This window comes from Berghia stephanieae, chromosome 1, assembly GCF_034508935.2.
Source record: "Berghia stephanieae isolate SIO BIC M18660-M18661 chromosome 1, UCSD_Bste_1.3, whole genome shotgun sequence".
Classification (NCBI taxonomy): domain Eukaryota; kingdom Metazoa; phylum Mollusca; class Gastropoda; order Nudibranchia; family Aeolidiidae; genus Berghia; species Berghia stephanieae.
In genome coordinates this window covers 130,793,357-130,814,830 of record NC_088360.1, presented here as the reverse complement: position 1 = coordinate 130,814,830, position 21,474 = coordinate 130,793,357, and the positions used below count along the sequence as shown (strand labels likewise).

Sequence of the window (21,474 nt, the reverse complement as noted above, 5' to 3'; positions counted from 1 at the left end):
GTCAAGGTGCACAACTCTCTTTATTTTCTGTTAACAAAATCAAAACAAATCAGAATTTTACCTTACTTAAGATCATAGCAGATATGACTTTAAGGTCAATGGATTATTCTTATTTCGATACATAACCCGTTTAATGGACGATTCAACGCTAAATAAATGAGTTGTTTTTGAAGTAAGAGGCGGGTAGGTGCAACACTTTCAACGACTCAGACGCAAAGTTAAAGAGTGGATTTATATTTGATTGACCAAGAATTAACCATTAATTAATTAATGAACTGTGGTGTGTCTCATGATGGTGTATAGATATCTCGCAAATTATAAATAAATAAAAATTTTAGTTTGCGACAAATTTCATACTTCCTACTCTTTACCGTACCTGCCACATTTACATTGCCTTTACGTCTTTGATTATTTTCTTTGGCTATCATTCGCCACAGTCCTGTATGTGGGTAAGAAATTCTCTTGATTAATTGAATTGGCAGACGTGTTTGTCAGGGAAAGAATTTCATATATGCACAGACATTTTGCCAAATGCCAGATAAATCACCAAAGGTTATGAAAAAAATGCTAAATAATCAGAAGAAATGGGATCGTAATAAATAAGGCTGCCTCTATTCTCATCCCCCCCCCCCCCCCCCCCCCCCCCGGCCGATTGGATTACCGAAAAAAAACGTCGCCGGCTTTTTGCGATTTGGATTTGATTGATTTTTTTTTTAATTGTGCAACTTGTGACAAGAAACTTAACAAATTACTGCATTACAACCTTTGGATTAAACATACAACAATTGTGGACTACTATTATGAAGACTAGCATCCAAGACTAGGGGGATGAGAATAGTCACTTCGAATAAATAAATGGTAGTGTTAATTTGGATACCCAAAAAAATAACAGAACAATTATGTGATTTTTTAAGCACAAGAAGAAATGCCAAGATGCCAAATCCATTTCTTTTAAAAATATACCAAATATGGCTTTGAATAGAATGCGAGTGTTTGGAATGTAGAACTGAAAATCTCAAACTGGCATTCTCTCTGTTCCCCCCCCCCCCCCCCCCCCCCGTCTCTTTTTATTTCAACCGGCACGGAAACCGTTAATAGGCCCATAAATATACACACACACGTTCGGACTAATTAATATTAATATATAAAGTGTTGCTATTGGTTCTTGGTTGTGTATTTTTACATTTTTGTGCATTTGCATATATATATATATATATATATATATATATATATATATATATATATATAATATATATATATATTGTATACATTGTCGCCTTTTGTGTTTATACATATTCATGCATGCCATTTCTGTAAACGAATTTCCATTTTTTTTTTGGATGAATATATTATTATTGTTATTATTATTATTATTATTATTATTATTATTATTATTATTATTATTATTATTATTATTATTATTATTATTATTATTATTATCATTATTATTATTATCATTATTATTATTATTATTATTATTATTATTATTATTATTATTATTATTATTATTATTGTTATTATTATCATAGTCTACCAATAGATTTCCAAAGTTTTATGAGAAAACAAGAGGAATTTACAGTTATGTTAGCAACGATTTAACCCGGCATCGTATAAGGAACTGAAACATGGCTGTATAAAGCAGTGCTTAATACAAACTGCTTTTTCAAGACCAATATGAAATATACAGGAAAGACAGGAAAACAAAAGGGGGAGGTGTAATTGTAACAATAAAAAGTACCCTTGTTGGAGAAGGCAAAGACCACGAATCGGTGTTTTGTAAAATTGGTGGACACAACAGTCCAATAGCAGTCATAGGTGTTGTGTACAGGCCTCCTGACAGTTCAAACGAGGAAAATGATAAAATCTGTAACCACATACATCAACTCAAATGCAGATTCAAAAAAATTTAAATCATAGATATAGATTGGACCGGAAACCAAATCGTCGGCAACCAGTATCCAAAGTGTCTCAATGAATTGTTCCTAGATGCTTTCAATGATGTCGGTCTTCAACTAATTGACTTCGAGCCAACCCGAAAAAAGTGACCCTTGACCTTTATCTCACAAATGAGCAAGACATGGTAAAACAATGCACAACAGTTCCGGGACTAGATGACCATGACTCAGCAATTGTTGTCACCACTCGTTATACCAAAACAAAAGGCACCAAAATGCATGCTCCATTTATTAAAATCAGATATGAATGAAATTCTCTCCTCCATCCCACCCTTCATCCTCCTCATTCCCCCCCCCCCCCCTCTTCTTCTTCTTCTTTTTCTTCTTCTTCTTCTTCTTCTTCTTCTTCTTCTTCTTCTTCTTCTCTTCTTCTTCTTCTACTTCTTCTTCTTCTTCTTCTTCTTCTTCTTCTTCTTCTTCTTCTTCTTCTTCTTCTTCTTCCTCTTCCTCTTCCTCCTCATTTGGTATGCAGCAATATTGCTGTTCTAATTTATTATAGAATTGTTTATTCATTTTTCTTCAGAGCAAAATGTGTAGTAGAGGTAGCTGCCATTATTATAGGTCAGTGGAAGTACAACGACTCATTAAGGCAATCCAAGTCATACGAGCTGGTCAGACTGACGTCATCAGCCATGCCAAAACAGATTTGGAAAGTATGTGAAAGGGAAAGAGCATTTTATTGAAGAATGTTCTGGAATTGATTGTCTCAAAATGAAATAATAATCCAAAAAAGCCACCAATCTCATTTATTTTATTATTTTATTTTATTCATTTTTTGGGGGGTTGTTTTTTAAAAATGTTTTTGTTGGGGGGGGGGGGGGGAACACAAAACAGAAAAAAACATGTGTGTAAAGTTAACTTTCTAGCAGCTTTTAATTTTTATTGCTGAAGCCTAAACATACAATTGTGAATCAAAGTGTTAATTGTTATAATATGCCAATAGATTCCTCTTGATTTGCTTTTTCCAACCATCTAGAATATAAAGCAAAATATGAATTTACAGAATAGAATTAATGCTTTCAAAAGGGTCTTACTTACTTACTTATCCGAACCAGCGACCACCTGAGCTCTAGCCCTTCGGTCTTGTGCCATGACGTAGAAGTTAGATGTCTTTTGTAGTTGTTCCAGGTGACTATAAAGTGTGTTACTGGTGCTTGGATTTGGTGGGAGGAATGTGCATCTCAGGTCTTCAAGAGGTTGACATTCAAGCAAGTGTTTCAAAAGGGTCACATTAATTGTGTCCGAAGTTTATTTACAAAAGATACTGATGTCTGTCATCTGCATTTTTTGCGGCCGCAATATCAGGGCGATCCGCAAATTTTGGCAAATTTCCCAACATTGGCAAATTGTGGCAAATTTTGGGGAAATTGGCAAATCGCGTGGCAAATTTTTGGGGAAAAAAAGCAGCGAAAACAAAATAACGAAGAAAAAAGTGCGAAACTTGAGAAATGTTGCAGCTTTGCCTGGGCCCAAACCAAGGGAAGCTATACTCTCTACCAATAATGATCCTTTAAAATCTTTGTAACAACGCTATTCACAGTCATTTCATTTCTCAAGTGAAATAAATCGAGTCACTTACACTTCCAACTTCAGTCATGGATCGTTTCGTCAAAAAATCTTCAAACAAGGACCCAAAGCTTAGTTCTCCTCTGCAAATTTCTTGGCAAATTTTGGGATTTTTTATGGCAAATTTTGGCAAATTTTAGGTCCCAATTTGGCAAAAAATGCAGATGACAGTGATGTAATGTTAATCTAGTCCTGTTTTTAAATCTTTTTTTTTTTTCTAATGCAGATTTTTCTACATCAGATTTTATATCCAGCAAAGTTTCCAAATGTTTCAAAATGGCCGACATCTACAGCAATGCATTCCACATGTAAGTGTCAAGAGACCAAAGAGCATTGAAATGTAAATGCATGATATTTTCATTCTTTCTGACCACAGGTTATGATTATGACATTGACATTTCTTTAAACAAGCTGATGTTTAATTAATTTTTACTTTTTCATACTGGTATAATATCATATCAATAGTTCTAATTTTTTTTACTTTTCTTTTTATTTGGATGAGGCCTTGAGTCAGTTTAACCTTCTTTCCTTATTCAAATTAGTCTTGTACAATTCAATGTTAATTGTTTTCTGTAGAGAAAAATAAAAGGAGTAAATGTGACAAATGACGTTTTGGCCTTTGGACTATTTCAAGTGGAATGGCTATTGGACTATTTCAAGTGGAATGGCTATTGGTCAGTACTGACTCCCAGGCACTGGCACCTGCTGGTCAGTGCTGACGAACAGTAATTGTTTTCTGCTTGTTCATTTGTGCTGAACTGAAGCACATAAAAATAGCCTTTTCCTCTGACCCATTAGGAGAGAGAGAGAAAGAGACTAGTCCTTCAGAGCCATTCGGCCCATGGAGCCGGAGTTTATCCCTGTTTCTATAGTGTGAACTGGACAATAGCAATTGCTTGCTATCCTTTTGATAGGATGCTAGTCTATCGCAAAGTACTTTCCACCAAATTTAACAGACTCAGCTACTCATTCACTGCTGGGTGGACAGGGGGTCAGGAAAAAATCTTGGCTGCACCCGGGATCAATCTCAGTCCCTTTGCATGTGAAGCAAGTGCTGTACAAACTGAGCTATCGGGGTCCCGCTGTCCCATTTGCAGTGGTGCTAAATATCAGGGGAGATAATGGAAATATTTATTCAATTTTTTTTTCTTTTAACTTCCTTTATTCAACGGCAAAGGAAAATTTGTCTTTAGGGTATGTTACAAGAAAAAACTGGAATAACCCACTGTAGCGCTACAAAGTGAGCTTGGGTGAGGTGACTTGTTCAAGGTATTAAACCAAAAACCATACCGTTGAGCAATGCTATCCTCCTATAGTGACTTTCCATGGATACTATATGTGATAAATTTAAAACAATAAGTAAAAAACTAAAAAAAATTCCCTTTATTCATCCCCAAGGGGGAATTTGTCTTTAGGGTCTATTCCAGGGAAGACTGGAATAACCCAGGTGTCAGCCGCAGTGCAGCACTGCAAAATGTAAGTGAGCTAGGGAAAGGTGACTTGCTTGAGGCCACTTAACGAGGTGGGTAGTCAAACTCGGTACCTTTTAGGTACAAAGCAAAGACCGTACCACTGAGCCACGCTGCCCCCTATGTGTACAAAGCAATGGCAAATGGATTTTGCTCATCATCTCACCTAACTCTGACTCAAACTCAATTTAGGATTTTAGATATGTTCATTAATATAGTTAATCTTTGAATATTTCTTTTCAGGGTTCATGTGAAAAACCTATCGGATTTCGAACACATGATGTCACATTGTTTTTGGTAAGGAAAATGGATGTTGAACATTAACATTGGGTCAGTATGTGACATTAGGAGATGAGAATGGGGAGAGTGTCTTTCGATTTTACATTACACTGAAATTTGTCTGAAAGTTGAATATTCTTGTTGTCTAAGAATTTTAGAATTTACTTATATAAAATCCAATTGATCTACTATGAGTTATATCCACAGATAGGAGCACCAGTATATTAAAAAAATTGAGCTTTTTTATATAGCGCAATATCCACTAACATGCTCAAAGCACTTTACAAAGGGTGCCTGACCAACAGCAACAAGTAACATATAGAATGAGACATGACACCTGTTAGGCACCTGAGTACGGTGAGAGAATGTGAGTAAAGATTGATTTCCAAGGACTCAACCATGCGCTGAGCAACGCTCGAACCCAGGACCTTCCGATCCGAAAGCAAGTGTCATACCACAAGACCACAAAGCTGAATAGTCGATCAGTTTTCACTCATCTTACAAGCAGTGGGACTGGTGTTGGTCTCAGCTACACTTGAGGGTTTTTTTAGACCCCTCTTTCCACCAACTAGTGATTGATTAACCAGGTTTGTTTAGATCTGGTGAAAAGCAGTTTGTAGTAGGATAGCAAGCAGTTGTTATGTTCCATTTTAAGTCACGGAAACAAATAATTTCCAGTTGCAAAGGACATCTTATAAATATTATCTTTATGTGAAATGTTTTATTCTACGCAATAGAAATCAATTCTAAAATTATGGTGTGACCTGCTGAAAGAATGGCATTCATTTAATTTATTTCCTTTCAGCAATTCAAAGGTGCGTGAAGGTTATGATGACCTCCTTGATAATGAGGTAAATATCTTATATCCCATATGACCTCCTTGATAATGAGGTAAATATCTTATATCCCATATGACCTCCTTGATAATGAGGTAAATATCTTATTTCCCATATGACCTCCTTGATAATGAGGTAAATATCTTATTTCCCATATGACCTCCTTGATAATGAGGTAATATCGTATTTCCCATATGACCTCCTTGATAATGAGGTAAATATCTTATTTCCCATATGACCTCCTTGATAATGAGGTAATATCTTATTTCCCATATGACCTCCTTGATAATGAGGTAAATATCTTATTTCCCATATGACCTCCTTGATAATGAGGTAATATCTTATTTCCCATATGACTTCCTTGATAATGAGGTGATATCTTATTTCCCATATGACCTCCTTGATAATGAGGTAACATCTTATTTCCCATATGACCTCCTTGATAATGAGGTAAATATCTTATTTCCCATATGACCTCCTTGATAATGAGGAAATATCTTATTCCCATATGACCCATGATAATAGTAAATATCTATTAATAATCTGATAATGAGTAAATATTTAATTTATATGATCCTCTGATAATGTGGTAATTTGTCTCATTTGTCTTAAATTGGTAAATATCATTCCATATGATCTGAATAGATAATATCTTTTTCCCATTGACTCTGATATTGGGTAAATCTTAGTCCCATATCGACAAATGGTATAACTATACCATATGACTTCCTTGATATAATATCGCATACTTATTTCACATAGCCTCCATTGTAATGGTAAATAATCTATTTCCATATGACAAATATAATATCTTATTTCCCATATGACCTCCTTGATAATGAGGAAATATCTTATTTCCCATAGAAACAACAAGCAATAATAATAATAATAATAATAATAATAATAATAATAATAATAATAAGTCTTTATTGTCCTCAAAAAAGTGGCAATTTGTCATTTGGTTACACATTTATAACAATACAATATTGACATAGACACACTCACACAGATGCACACTAGTAACATCGTAGTCATCGACAAAATGGCATCAACAACAACAATATCATCATCATGATATAATACTCGCACTAGTTTTATCTACAAGCCTCACATTTGCAATTGGTAAAATAATCACAACTTCCATCAGACAAATTTAACACATCTTATCTTACCATACCTTATCGGAGTTCTGTCTCCCTACAGAGGTCGAATGTCATGGAATGATAGTAATAATAACAATGATGTGTTCATGTTAGGGTGATTTGTTACAGCAAATGACATAATCATTCGGATGGTGAAAGGGTTTGAACTGAGATATTGCCAAGTTTAGTTAATAATAATAATAATAATAATGCTGAAAACTTATATAGCGCTATAACTCCGAGACACCAGACTCTAAGCGCTTAAATTACAAATTACTTTGGCTGAAACATACTCATTCACACACACAAGCACACACACACACACATACACACACACACAATACAACACACAACACAAACCAAACCTATCTTGCTTCTCATACCATCTACTAAAATCGAAACAAATATGTTTTAAGCGAACGTTTAAAAAATAGACAAAGATTCTTTTTCACGAATGCTCTGCGGTAAGGCGTTCCAAATAGAGGGTCCGAAATGAGAAAAGGATCTCATTCCAGCATTTTTCCGAATTCGAGGGACAACTAGTTTTGTGGAATCACTGGCCGAACGTAAGGGGCGGGGTTTTGAATATCTTTCAATTAGTTCTGAAAGGTAGGAAGGGGCAGTACCTTCAAGACAACGATACACTAAAACACAAGCTTTGAATTTAATTCTTTTCTCAACAGGCAGCCAATGCAGGTCATGAAGTAGAGGTCCGGCAGAGTCGCACCTACGCTTCATAAATACTAGTCTGGCAGCGCTGTTTTGGACAATCTGAAGACGTTTCAGATTGTATTGCGAAACGCCAAACAACAGAGCATTACAATAATCCAATTTCGATAGTACGAGGGACACAACCAGGTGCTTGGTCACATCCTCAGATATGAACCGTCTAATGGAAGCAATCTTTTTTAGTTGGAAAAAGAGAGATCTAACCAAATTATTAACCTGATGCTCCATCGACAGTCCAGAGTCTAAGAATGTGCCAAGGTTTTTCACTTTGTCAACAATTTGAATAGAGGCATCCCCCAACTTCAAATCTGTTTCACTTTTCCACTTCCTGTTCCCCACATACAGCACCTCCGTCTTATCATCATTCAGTTTCAGTCTGTTCTCATTCATCCATTTCTTAACACTTTGGATACAATTTTTACTATTGGCTGATACTTCTTGTAAATTTCTCATATTGGAAACGCAGTACAATTGCGTATCATCAGCGTATTGATGGTAAGACAGACCAAAACTTCTGATGATTTTAGACAGAGGGCCAACGTACAAAACAAAAAGAACGGGTCCAAGTACTGAACCCTGGGGAACCCCACAATCAAGAAAGATTTCCTCCGATCTATATTCATCCACCGTAATAATCTGTTTACGATTAAACAAATATGACCTAAACCAATCAAGCGCTGCACCAGACACGCCATAAGTAATTTCAAGACGTTTGAGAAGAAGATTGTGATCAATAGTATCAAAAGCAGACGATAGGTCAAGCAAATTCAGCAAAGAACATGAACCATTGTCTATAACAGAGAGGAGATCATTAACAACCCTAACAAGTGCGGTTTCCGTCGAATGATGTTGCCTATAAGCAGACTGAAATTTTTCTTCAAGACAATATTATTAAGATGAGACAGTAATTGTTTCAAAACAAGCTTTTTCTAAGATCTTAGAGCAAAATGGAAGATTAGAGCTCAGGCATAGTTTTTTAAGTTCCTCTTATCGAGATCAGTTTTTCCAAAGGGTTATGTCATGAGCATATTTGTAAATGTGTGGTGTACAGCACTGATTGAAACGAATTATTAACAATACATGTAAATGGTGTTAGTTAGCAGGTCAATTTGCATCAAAAATGAGTTCTTGTCATAATTTATTAAATCAACCCTTTTTGTACATCTTCGGGAAATATCAAAGCTTAATTTCACTTCTAAATATTTTTTACAGCTGGTCAAGTTGAAAAAGTATGAAATTTGAGGAAAGTTACTGGAAACCTTTCCCATACATCTGACCATAACTTCATGAAAAATCACCCGATTTTCTTCAAATAAAATTGAAATACTCTAGAGAGCATATTCTTTCAGAAAATTTAAAAAATATCAAAATGCAAATCCAAAGTTTTCACCTTCCGACTGGTTATGTCCTGCAATGACACATTCATGTATTTCAAGTATTTGTCCATATTTAGAAAGAATGGACGGCCATGCTGGAAAATTTGGATTCTGTCTTGACGACGGGTGAAAAATCCATAGGGGTGGGGGACAGGGGCCCTCTGGACACCCTTGTGGTAGACGTGTCATCTGGGAAGTCAACGACCTTGGGGTCCATGGGTGGAGGTAATGCCATGCTGCTGGTGTTGCTGCGCCACTTTGCCTGACTTCCGTGACGAGATCATGTCCAGAGTTTGGCTCTCAATAAGGTTTGAACACAGGACTTTAAAAACTTCTGTCTGTCTGTCTCTCTCTGTCTCTCTCTCTCTCTCTCTCTCTCTCTCTCTCTCTGTCTCTCTCTCTCTCTCTCTCTCTCTCTCTCTCTCTCTCTCTACTCTTCTTTCTCTCTCTCTCTCTCTCTACTCTGTCTGTCTGTCTCTCTCTCTCTCTCTCTCTCTCTCTCTCCTCTCTCTCTCTCTCTCCTCTCTCTCTCCTCTCTCTCTTTCTCTCTCTCTCTCTCCTTCTTCTCTCTCCTCTCTCTATCTCTCTCTATCTATCTCTCTCTTATTTCTGTCTGTCTCGTCTCTCTCTCCTCTTCTTCTCTATTCTGTCTCTATTCTCTCCCTCTCTTCTCCTCTTCTCTCTCTCTCTCTCTCTCCCTATCTTTCTCTCTCTCTCCTATCTTTCTCTCTCTCTCTTATCTCTCTCTCTCTCTCTCTCTCTCTCTCTCTCTCTCTCTCTCTCTCTCTCTCTCTCTCTCTCTATCCTCTTCTTAATGTATGGCTAAAGATAAAGATAAGACTTTTGGGTTTAATTACTATTCATTATGGTGGAGAATAAATACAAAATTTTAGACCACAAAAAGGTCAAACCTCGTATTTCTTATCATAGAAAAATTCTAAATGCATTTTTATGGCTCCGATTCAGCCCAATATGATACCGTTTTATTATTTTATTATTAATTAGTATTAGAATATTATTTATGTTATTATTAAATATTTTGTACTTAAAGGAAGCTCAGCTTTACTGACTTATTGAGGGCCATGAGATTTTTCCAAATGATTGGCCTAATTCCAAGAACAGCCTAACACAACTATCTGTTGACATGAAGTGGGTGTGAAAATGACTGGCTACTGTTTTGTTTTTGTTTTAGAGAAAGTTTGATGACAGATTTGTGAAGGTAGTGATTGTGTCATTTGGAGTCATGGAGGGTGCTAAACAATGGAAGAAAGATGCGCAATGTCCTTTTGATATGGTCATCGATAGAGATCGGAAGGTAATTAAAATTCTTTTTGGTCATCGCAAAAAGACCTTTGCTTTCCATATTCCCACTATAAAAAAAATAAATGAATAAAATTCCTTTTATTCATCCCATTGGAGAAATTTGTCTCTAGAGTCTATTCCAAGGGAAGACTGGAATAACCCCGTCGTAAGCCTCAATGCTGCACCGCAAATTGAGCGAGGGCGAGGTGACTTGCTCAAGGCCACACAGCACAGCGGTTGGGTGATCGAACTCTGTACCTTTCGGGTACGAAGCAAAGATCGTACCTCTGAGCCACGCTGCCCCTTTGTTCAGTGGATAGAAATATCCCAATTTCTTTTTTCTACAAAATGAGGGAAATTGATTTTTTAAACATACATAGCGCTGTGAGGGAGGGGCTTTGGGAGAATTTTTAACATTTTTATTTCTGTTTACATATGTTATGCTTTTATATACACTCTTTGAGAGGAGAGGGGGAAAAGTAGCATTTCTTTTTTTAAAAGACCTGTAGGTGGCGATTACAGCATAACGTTGAGTCCCTGGGAAAGGCTTTTTACCTACATTTTCTGCCATACTCGGGTGTAAAAACCTTAAATGGGGGGGCGGGGTTGGATTAGGTGATAGAATACAAATGTACTGCTTGGCAGCTTTGCACTAAGTAAACAGCACTGGTTATGGTGATATTACTTACTCGTTTTTTTCAAATATGTTTGGCTTATGGAACAACCGACTTGTTGAGCTTTTGAGCAATGTTGAGAAACCTTCAAAGATTCAGACTTACGGTATCAAGAAGCTGCAATAAGTGGTTTTTTTTAGTTTTGTTTTTGGTGTTTTTTTTAGGGGGGGGGGGGGGGGTGCAACAGAGACAGTAATGCTCAGTCTTATGGATTCAGTCAATTTATATGAAGAAGGGGGAGGGGCAGGGGGATAAGAAAAGGAGCAAGAGGAGGAAGAAAAAGAAGAAGAAGAATATGAGGAGGAGGAAGAGAAGAAGAAAAGAAAGGGATGAGGTTAAGAAGATCATTATGTAAACACAATCTCTTCAAATATTCAGTCATGACAATTGTCTCCTTTCTCTTTTCCAAATTGTCTTTCATTCAGATTTACAATGCCTTTGGATTGTATCGGTCTGTGGCCAAGGTAAGTTTGTTCACAGATGATGGAAATAAATAACTTCTTACAATATCTGCACTGTTACATTTTAAAACAGTTAATCAAACCTAACATGTAGAATGATTGCGACTGCTCTCTCGGTAAAAAGTGAAAAACAGTTAGGTTGGCAGTTTTATGCAGATTTAAGCGCCGCGCTGCAATATTTGTCTTAAATGACTACAGCCCTCATAGCAGCGTAACAGAAATGATCACACAGCTTGGATGGTCTCCCTTACAAGACAGATGGAAAGAACAACGACTGGCTCTTATGTTCAAAATTACTACGTCCATCTTACCAGAACAACCAGACATAAAAAATTCGCGCATTCAAAGAAAAACCCACTCAAAAACACTAAAACACCAATCTACAAACTCAAACATCTTTAAATATTTATTTTCACCCCGCATTATCAAAGACTGGAACACTCTTCCTGAATCTTGCGTGAACACAGCAGGTTTAGAAACCTCGATCTGAACGGCGCATAGTTGAGTCGTTTGAAAAGGCTGTCTCACACTCACCATATTCAAGTGTAAATATAATGAGTACCTGGACATTAACAGCATTGTATATGTCTGAAAGAATTGTAATATCGCCTAACGAACATCATGTCTCATCCTACATGTTAAGTGTTGCTGTTGGCTTGGGACCCACTGTAAAACATTTTGAGCACATTAAGTGGATATTACACTAAATAAATGTTCAAGTTAATTTTTCTTTTTCCGTTCATTTTTTTTGAATTTGCAAACATTGTAAATCTAATTCTTTGTGTGTTGTTTATTATTTATTTCATTTTTTAAATCTTTTTTTACAGGTGTGGAATTTTGGTTATATGGCTTTCTATGGTGAACTCATGTTAACTGGTCGGACGTTACCGAAACCATATGAACACATCACCGATGATCCCATTCAGGTAGGTGCTTTAACAAAAGATTGGAACAAGTGTGTATGAAAGGTGCCAGACAAAGAAAGAGAAAAATACAGGAAAAAAAAATCCCAAAAAATAAGTCTATCTCCACTGGGGATCGAACCTCAGACCTTCTGATTACAGGCCAGAAGGTCTGCATTTTACTTTCTTGCTTTGTCTGACACCTTTCATACACACTTGATCAGATGTTTATCTTACACGAGTGCCTGATCCTTAATTTCTTTATTTGGTGGTTTAGCCTATTCTTGAGAAATGTTTTTGTTTTCTCTGGCTTTAAAGAAACCTTTAATGGGAGGTAATGTAATTGGAAAAGTTATGTTCTAATTTGATTACCGTAGGAATTATCCTTTACAGCACAAAATCTATTTGAACAATCAGCTGCAACTGATGCAGTGCACGCACCTCGTTTATGTTATAACAGAGGTTTTTGTTGAAAGCGACTTAGCATTAGTAGTGTGCGACTATGTGGTCTTGTGGTATGACACTCGTTTTCGGATCGGAAGGTTCTGGGTTCGAGCCATGCTCGGCGCATAGTTGAGTCCTTGGAAAGGTTCTTTACTCCCATTCTCTCACCATACTCTGGTGTAAAATGAGTAGCTGGCCATTACCAGTGTTGTCTCTGTCTGAAAAAAAATGTAATAATCGCCTACCAGGCATCATGTCACGTCCTACATGTTAAATGTTGCTGTTGGACAGCGACTCCTTGTAAAGCGCTTTGAGCATGTTTAGTGGATATTGCGTTAAATAAAAGCTCCAAGTTTTTTAGTGTCAAATAAGCATCTTGTTTTCTCTTGTACTCTTTTCTCTCATCAGTCAATGGTATCATACTGAAAACAAACGCTGCTCTCTTCTAGGTACAATTTCATTATTAATTAATGATGGCTTGTGCTTTCCAATCTATACTTGTCTCTGTCATTTCCCTCTCTTCCCCTCTATGGTGATGGGGGGGGGGGGGGGGTTAATTGATTGGTAATATAATTATTTTATCTTCTATCATCCTCTATCCCGCTTTGGGGGTAGGGGGTGAGTTAATTGATTGGTAATATAATTATTTTATCTTCTATCATCCCACACCCCTCTTTGCGTCTTTCAATTAAGATGGGTGGAGATTTCATAGTGGATGGCACTGGCGTTGTGACCATGGCCTACCCAAGTCAGACCCCGACAGATCGACCAAGCCTCTCTGATCTCATTGATGCCATCAGTGGTACATCCCTGGAACCAACAGGGTCTGACTTATAGGATTCGTGTTTTAGAGTGTGGTATTGGACGTCTGGTTAAAGAACTCTTCTGCCTATGAAGGAAACAGGACAAATCAGGCCACTGACTCCTGTTTCTGGATACACAATGAGAGGGGGAATATAACTTTGATATCATATTGCTCTGTAAAACGCTGAATCTCAATTTTAAAGATTTTGTTATTTATTTTATTAATATAATTAGTGTATATTATGCTCTAAATGGTCTTTGTTTGTATAAATAAATGCAAATACACACACACATATATATATATATATATATATATATATATATATATATATATATATATATATATATATACAGTAAAATTACTTTAAACCGAAAGAAGCTAAACCGAAAAATACCTTAAACCGCAAAGAATTTAATAAATTGTACGAGTTTCTTCATTATCTTTGTACTAATTCTTACGATGAACCGAAATACTTCTAAGAAGGACTTTCTTTAAACCGAAACAATTTTAGACCACCTTCCTTTATTCTCTCTCAATTTTTCTTCAAAAATTGGGGAAGGTGGCCACACTTAATAATGCCCGGCGATATTAAACATAGAGCGTAAGTATAAGATGAGGGTGATGGGTGGGAAGGGGGTAGGCAAACACTGCACTTGGGCTCGGCCAACACCCCAATCGCACAGACTGGAAAAGGAAGACAGCGGGTGACTGGCAGGCGAAAAATGAGGAAAGAGGAGGAGTTGGGGTCTAGAAATACGCAAGCGAGATGTTCTCGCTCGTGTGTTGATGCTTTGGAACTGACTGGATTTTAAACACGAGAATAAGGAAGGGGGGTGGGGGGGGATAGACAACTTACCATTGACATGCCATTTCATTTCCACTTTAAGTGTGTGTGTGTGTGTGTGTGTGTGTGAGGGGGGGGGGGGGGTTCTGTGAAATTAGGCCTTTGAACCTAATGGCTTTTCAACAAAAGAGAATGCCTAGTAGACAGCTTAGTATTGACACGCCTTTTCATTTCCATTTCACTTCACCTCTGAGTAGCTGCGCGTCATTCATTATCAATTATCGCACAAGAACTTTCGATCTTATTTTAGCTTTGCATTTTACTAAAAGATGTCTAAAAGAAAGCACTGTGCTTACACGTTGGAGTTTAAAATTAAAATACTATGCGAAGTCGATGAAAAAAAAGTTGATCAAGACAGAGATATGTAAAAAACACGGCATCCCGAACTCAACTCTTTCAACAATTTTGAATTGAAAACAAAAACCCCCAAAATTATTTTTAAAACACACAAAAAAAATTTTTAAATTAATGGTTACGAAGACGGCATTTATTCAACAACTCCATTTAACGGGAAACCCATGATACCATTAAATGAGCAAATTCCTTAAAAAGTTACTACCATTGAAAAACATTGCAAAACGGGAACTTGCTTTAAACCAAAATGTCTTTAAACCGAAATGGTTTAGAAGGTCCCAAAATTTCGGTTTAAAGTAATTCTACTGTATATATATATATATATATATATATATATATATATATATATATATATATATATATATATATATAATACAAATTTTCACTCACATTTTGTGGCCGAGACGACTCGTTTCTGCGTTTTTTACACTTCTTCAGTCGGAGTAACCCATTGTAATCTTAGAGAGAGAGAGAGAGAGAGAGAGAGAGAGAGAGAGAGAGAGAGAGAGAGAGAGAGAGAGAGAGAGAGAGAGAGAGAGAGAGACTTACTTTTCACACATGTCAAATGATGTTGGATCAAAGCTTGGAATTGAATCAACTTGTTATCGCCATCCTGCCATATTCTGTCCAAACCCTTTTTTCGTTGTCATTTTTGGCAAGAAAAGTTTTACTTCAAATATTGATTGATATAGATAATAAAAAAGAATATTACTGCCCACTTATATAGTGCCGACATCTCATGCAATATGAGCTCTAGCTCTTGGCAGATAACCCCTAGCTTGTGAAAAATGTCTGAAACCTGAGACTTCAGAGATTTATGAGGTTTGAGAAAACTCGCAGTTGCGCAAAGGGACCGAGATCAATCCTAGGTAACGTTGAGATTATTTTTTTCTGATATCTCTGTCAGTGATAGCAATGATTGTGTAGATGGGTCTGTTAGACCTGGCTGAAAGTACCTTGCTGTGTCCTATCAAAAGGATAGCAAGCAATTGTTATTGTCAGTTTCACGCTATAGAAAGTTGGATAAACTCTGGCTCCACGAGTCTCAATGACTCTGAAGGAAATCTGAGGGTTATTAATAACAGACCTGCCAACTGCTATGAACATTTCCTAGAACTAAAAATTTTTGGGTCCTAATTGACAATTATATAAAGATGTTTGGTTCAATAAACTTCTTGAAAACAAAGTTTTGTTGTCAGAGCTAGTATATAAAACAGTTTAAATCATTAATATAATTTATTGAAACACAAATTGGTCATTTTTAATGGTAGTTGAAATGTCTACCCCTGAAAACTACGAATTTTTCCAATTCCAAGTTGTCAGGTCTGCCATTAATCAATGAATTTGTCAAGTAAAAGCTTTCAAGCCAAAAAGAGAAAAATGTGTTTTGTCGAGTTCAGATCTATCTACTGTTTTGTTACTGGGTAAATTCTTGCCAAAGTAGATACAACTTATTTTATTTATTATGCGGCTATGTGGCCTTGTGGTTTGACACACGCTTTCGGATCGGAAGGTCCTGGGTTTGAGCCTCACTCAGTGCATAGTTGAAGACTTGGAAAAGACTTTTTACTCACATTCTCTCACTGTATTCAGGTGTAAAATGAGTACCTGGCCGTCAACAGCGTTGTCTCTGTCAGAATCGTTCTACATGTTACGTGTATCTGTTGGTCAGGGACCCTTTTTAAAGCGTTTTTAGCACGTTTAGTGGATGCTGCGCTATATAAAAGCTCTATTTTTAAAAAAATAAATTTGTATTTCTTCATTAAAATAGATTTTTCTTAAAATACTTGATGTGTTTGTTATTATGAAATGTTTTTTATTTGTGTGTGTATGATGATATACTGACTGACTATTCCAGGTACATTATCTCTCACAGAAGGATTCACAGAGCTGTCAATTCCCTTGATTCTATCAGGAAATTTGTTCAAGGGCCTAACTATAAGTGTATAAATAAAAACTAAGTACTTTGACAGTGTGCTCTTCGAATCTACATCTGTTTCCTATTTGAACCCATTCCCCTTTGTTTTGCTTGGCTGCTTTAATTGTAATTCTAGAACTTTTTACTATCCCATTTTCTTCCTTTTTACTGTCACTGATATGACCTTAATGTGTTGCAAGCGCCTTAAAGCCCTTAAAAACAAACAAACAAACAAAGACCATTCCGCTGAGCCCCATAAAAGGGGGGCTACTATTACTATATATAATAAAAAAGATTCCTGTTTTTTATTCTCATTCCGTTCTTCCTAAATTTATGTTATTTTCCCGATTTTTCAATGTTTTTATTATTTCAGCAAATCTATCATATCACATTTCAGTCCCAGATTTTACCCCGATTTTGTTTCTGTATTGAAAAGATTGGTCGGTCTGGCCACATCCTTATGACGATTTCACTTACGAATTAAGACTCTCATTCTAGAACAGGGACATGGATGGGGCATTTTGTTGACCTCCCATGCCATAGTGGGCGAGTAGGTCACGCTTGCTGTTTCTTTTATCCCCCTGTGTCTCTTTTTTCAGGCTGCTTTCTGCCTTTGACTTGGAATGAAATTACTTGGTTTTGTTCTGAGCCTGGCTGGGAGGGAAAAAAGTCAAATGTGTGGTTACAGTTTTGGGAGATGGTATTTCTTTTCAGTTGTGTATTGCTAGTTTTTGTTTTGAGCGTATTTTATAAACATTTAAGTATGTTTCTTTTCATTGGATCCTGTGATTGCGTGTGTATGAAACTTTTAGGTGATCTCAAACTAAGTATGTACACTGGTACTGATAGCATGCGCTTGGAATCTACATCTGTTCCCTTGTGTTATGAATGGGAAATAACTGTTTGATTGTTGTCATGGGTGTTGTAATGACACGAGTTATGTCCCATGTATTATTGCCTTGTCTGGAAGAGTGAGAGCCCTTGTTTGTTATTATGTAACTTCCTTCCTGTAGTTTGTTGTTGTATCATTAATGGCGTTACTGAACATGGTGTAATAAATGACCACTCTAAATCTCTGTTGTCTGCCTGTTCAGTAATCGATACCTATTTTAACCATTCTCCTATGTCTTCCCTTTTATTGACGCTTTTAATTGTAAATCTAGAATTTATTGACTGTCCAATTTTCTTCCTTTTCACTGGTGCTATATGACCAGAATTGATCGCAAGCGACACAAATTTTACTGGGAAAAGGAAAAAAGATAAAAGTGGGAGAGAATCGTAGAAACTGTCAGTAATCTTCCCAGCCCTCATGGTAAGACAAGTTCTCCCACCCCAATACTACCTTTCAATGCTGTAATATCTAAGACAACAATTTATAAAATACACTTAAGGAAAACAACGTAAATTTCTTCCATTGCATTTTATTATAAATGTAGAATTCATAATGATTAGTGATGATTTAAAGTTAAAGAATATAATGGAACTTCATGCAAGCATTTTATTATAAATGTAGAATTCATGATTAGTGATGATGAACAGAATATAATTGACTTCATGCAAGTAAAACAGACAAATAATGGAAAATAACATACATTTAAATCATTGACAAGTGAACACAATCCATGACTATTTGTGACCCACCTTCTCAAAACGGTATTAAATCAGGATGAATAGGATCCAGAAATGTGAAATTAGAATCAAGATGATAAGAAATATTATCTTTTAGTTTTTTGCAGTATGAGAAATTATATTTATAATAATATAATGAATTTATATAGCACCTGGTTCCAATCAAATTTCTCGCTGGAACGTTAAACAAAAATATTAATAAAAAACTATGAGCTTTTATGTAGCGCAATATCCACTAAATGTGCTCAAAGCACTTTTACAAAGGGTCCCCGACAAACAGCAAAATGTAACATGTAGAACGAGGCAGGATGCCTGTTAGGCGATCTTACATTTTTTTCCGAAAGAGACAACACTGTTAACAACCAGGTAATTATTATACACCCAAGTATGGTGAGAGAATTTCAGTAAAAAGCCTTTTTCAAGGATCAACTATGCACTGAGCAAGGCTCGAACCCAGGATGTTTAAATCTGAAAGCGAGCATTATACCACAAGACCACATAGCCACACATCAACATATCACAATATCTAGTACACATTATATTATTGTATAAAACTGACGAGTCAAAAACCCACATTGATATGATAATACAACATTTAATAAGATACATAATAACAATCTAAAGCACATTAAATATACTCTACACAAAAGTTTAGTTTTTAACAGTTTTCTATTTGTTCTCCACCATAAGGAGTAGAGGGGGATGAAGTGGCTGAGTGATTAAGGCATTGCACTGTGATCAGGAAGGTCCTGGGTTGGAGTCCCACCTCAGGCACTTTCGTTTCTTTTTCAGAAAAAAATCTCAATTTCACCCAGGATGGATCTTGGTCCACTTTGTGTATGAAATGAGAGCTCTACCAACTGAGCTATTCAGGCCCCCGGTTGATTGTTAAGATAACCTTCATCTTTCAAGCAAAAGAAAAAAAATCAAACCTGAGCCTGAGGCTTTTAAAAAAATTGGAAGTCATTTAATTAATTGATATTTCAAGTAAAAGTTTTTTGGCCAAAAATGTGTTTTTGGCAGATGGGAACTGGTACCTACTGGTAGCTCAAACAGTGGAACATTTCGGTTGACACACACGTTTAAAAATTATAAAATAATATGTAAACCTGGTTAACAAAAACGTTATATATTTTTAAACTCCAGTTATTCAATCCATGGTGATTGAGTACTATTGGAGTCAAACTATCGACGGTGAGAAGGATTTTCGATGGTAAAACAAATTCAACTTTCACTCCAGAGAACAACATGAAAAGTATAAATGTTGTTTTAATGTTTTTAAGGGTTTTATGGCACTTGCAACACATTTAGGTTATATCAGCGCCAGTAAAAAGGAAGAAAATGGGACAGTAAAAAGCTCTAGAATTACAATTAAAGCACCCAAGAAAAAGTAAGACGTCGGGGAACCAGGAACAAATAGGGATCAGATGTAGATTCCAAGAGCATACCACCAATGTACTTAGTTTGAGATCACCTATAAGTCTCATCCGGACACAAGCACAAAATCCAGCAAAGAGGAATACACTCAAATGCTTACATTAAACATTCAAAATAACAAATATAATAATGCATAACAACAGAGAGATGATTTACAAGGAAAAAATATCATCTCCCAAAACAACTATGCATTTGACTGTTTCCCTCCCAGCTATGACTCTAGCCAGGGCCAGGACAAAACCAAGTAATCTCATTCCAAGACAACGACAGAAAGCATGTTGGAAAACAGATATAAGGGAATAGAAGAGACAGTATGTACCCCCCTGCCCACTATGGGAGGTCAGGAACCCCACCCAAAAGTATCAATGTAAAAGGTACTGAGATTAACATTGACCTTACAGTACACCCCATCAAGGTCTCCGATTATTAACGACTAGGTCAATGCTGGATTAGTGCATATTTAACATCATTTCATTGACATATTCAGGGTCACATAGACCCAAGAGATCAAGATTGTTGATTGTTAAACGCACAAGTACATATATATGATTGACAGACAACAATAAGGTATAGGACAATATTTGATGATTTGTGCGACACATTCAATTTCAATTACGTTTGTGTAACATGACCTGGTTGGTGCTCTTAACTTAACAATCTCATTCAATCTTTAATAAATTGACAACAAATGTAATGAGGGATGACATTTGTGAACAATGTTCAGAAGAAAATGGATGAAGGGATTCCTGATAAATCTAAACGACATTGTTGACTGAATTACCATAAACTCAATAGTAAAGTGGTAACTAGACGATCAGGAATAGTCAGGCGTCTATTGGATTAAAAAACATGTTCAAAAAGTCTTTGAAGTTAGAATCCTCGGAGGAGGAGTTGACGAACCGATGCATGTCTGCCAAAAATATAATCAAATGCCATTTTCTACATGAAAACAACAAAAAAACAAAAAGATAAAACTTCTTTTAGACAACTTTAAAACTACCAGTGCATAGCTGCCAACCCAGTAATTCAATTAAGAGGGAGATTTGGAACAAAAATCAGGGAGATTCGATAAAAATCAGGGAGATTACATTTTTTGACTGACTCATCAGCAGAAACAACAATCAAAGGGTAGAGTTTGTTGTTTTATCATTACCCTCAGTGGCATATAAAGGGAGAGGTCTTGCACTTCTCAATCAGAGAAGTCTTGCATCCATAGCCAATCATTTAACATTGCCGTTGTCTTTGTGAGGTTCTACTGCTGATCTTTTAATAATCTCTTCAGGTTTACACTATCTACCAAAAAATTGCTTGAAAAGCTAGAAGCATGGTCAGAGGTGCTAAAGGAATGTTGT

The 21,474-nt window shown here is 36.3% G+C and overlaps 1 protein-coding gene across 1 annotated transcript; it reads left to right on the top strand.

Annotated features, from left to right (window-relative positions):
• The first annotated feature begins 224 nt into the window (after positions 1–224).
• On the top strand, positions 225–14,222 carry LOC144962881 (uncharacterized). The gene is made up of 11 exons (XM_078896248.1): positions 225–449; positions 2,479–2,608; positions 3,748–3,829; positions 5,234–5,287; positions 6,075–6,120; positions 9,430–9,612; positions 9,643–9,660; positions 10,545–10,667; positions 11,754–11,792; positions 12,617–12,715; positions 13,829–14,222. The coding sequence occupies exons 1-11, from the start codon at positions 444–446 to the stop codon at positions 13,970–13,972; spliced, it is 924 nt and encodes a 307-aa protein (XP_078752374.1). The 5' UTR covers positions 225–443; the 3' UTR covers positions 13,973–14,222.
• Positions 14,223–21,474: the final 7,252 nt, after the last annotated feature.

What these genes read in the sequence shown, in the direction of transcription:
- LOC144962881 (XM_078896248.1), top strand. An exon ending in TACAGCAATGCATTCCACAT is followed by an intron (nt 3,830 to 5,233) that starts GTAAGTGTCAAG and finishes ATTTCTTTTCAG; the next exon opens with GGTTCATGTGAAAAACCTAT. An exon ending in ATGACCTCCTTGATAATGAG is followed by an intron (nt 6,121 to 9,429) that starts GTAAATATCTTA and finishes GTCCATATTTAG; the next exon opens with AAAGAATGGACGGCCATGCT.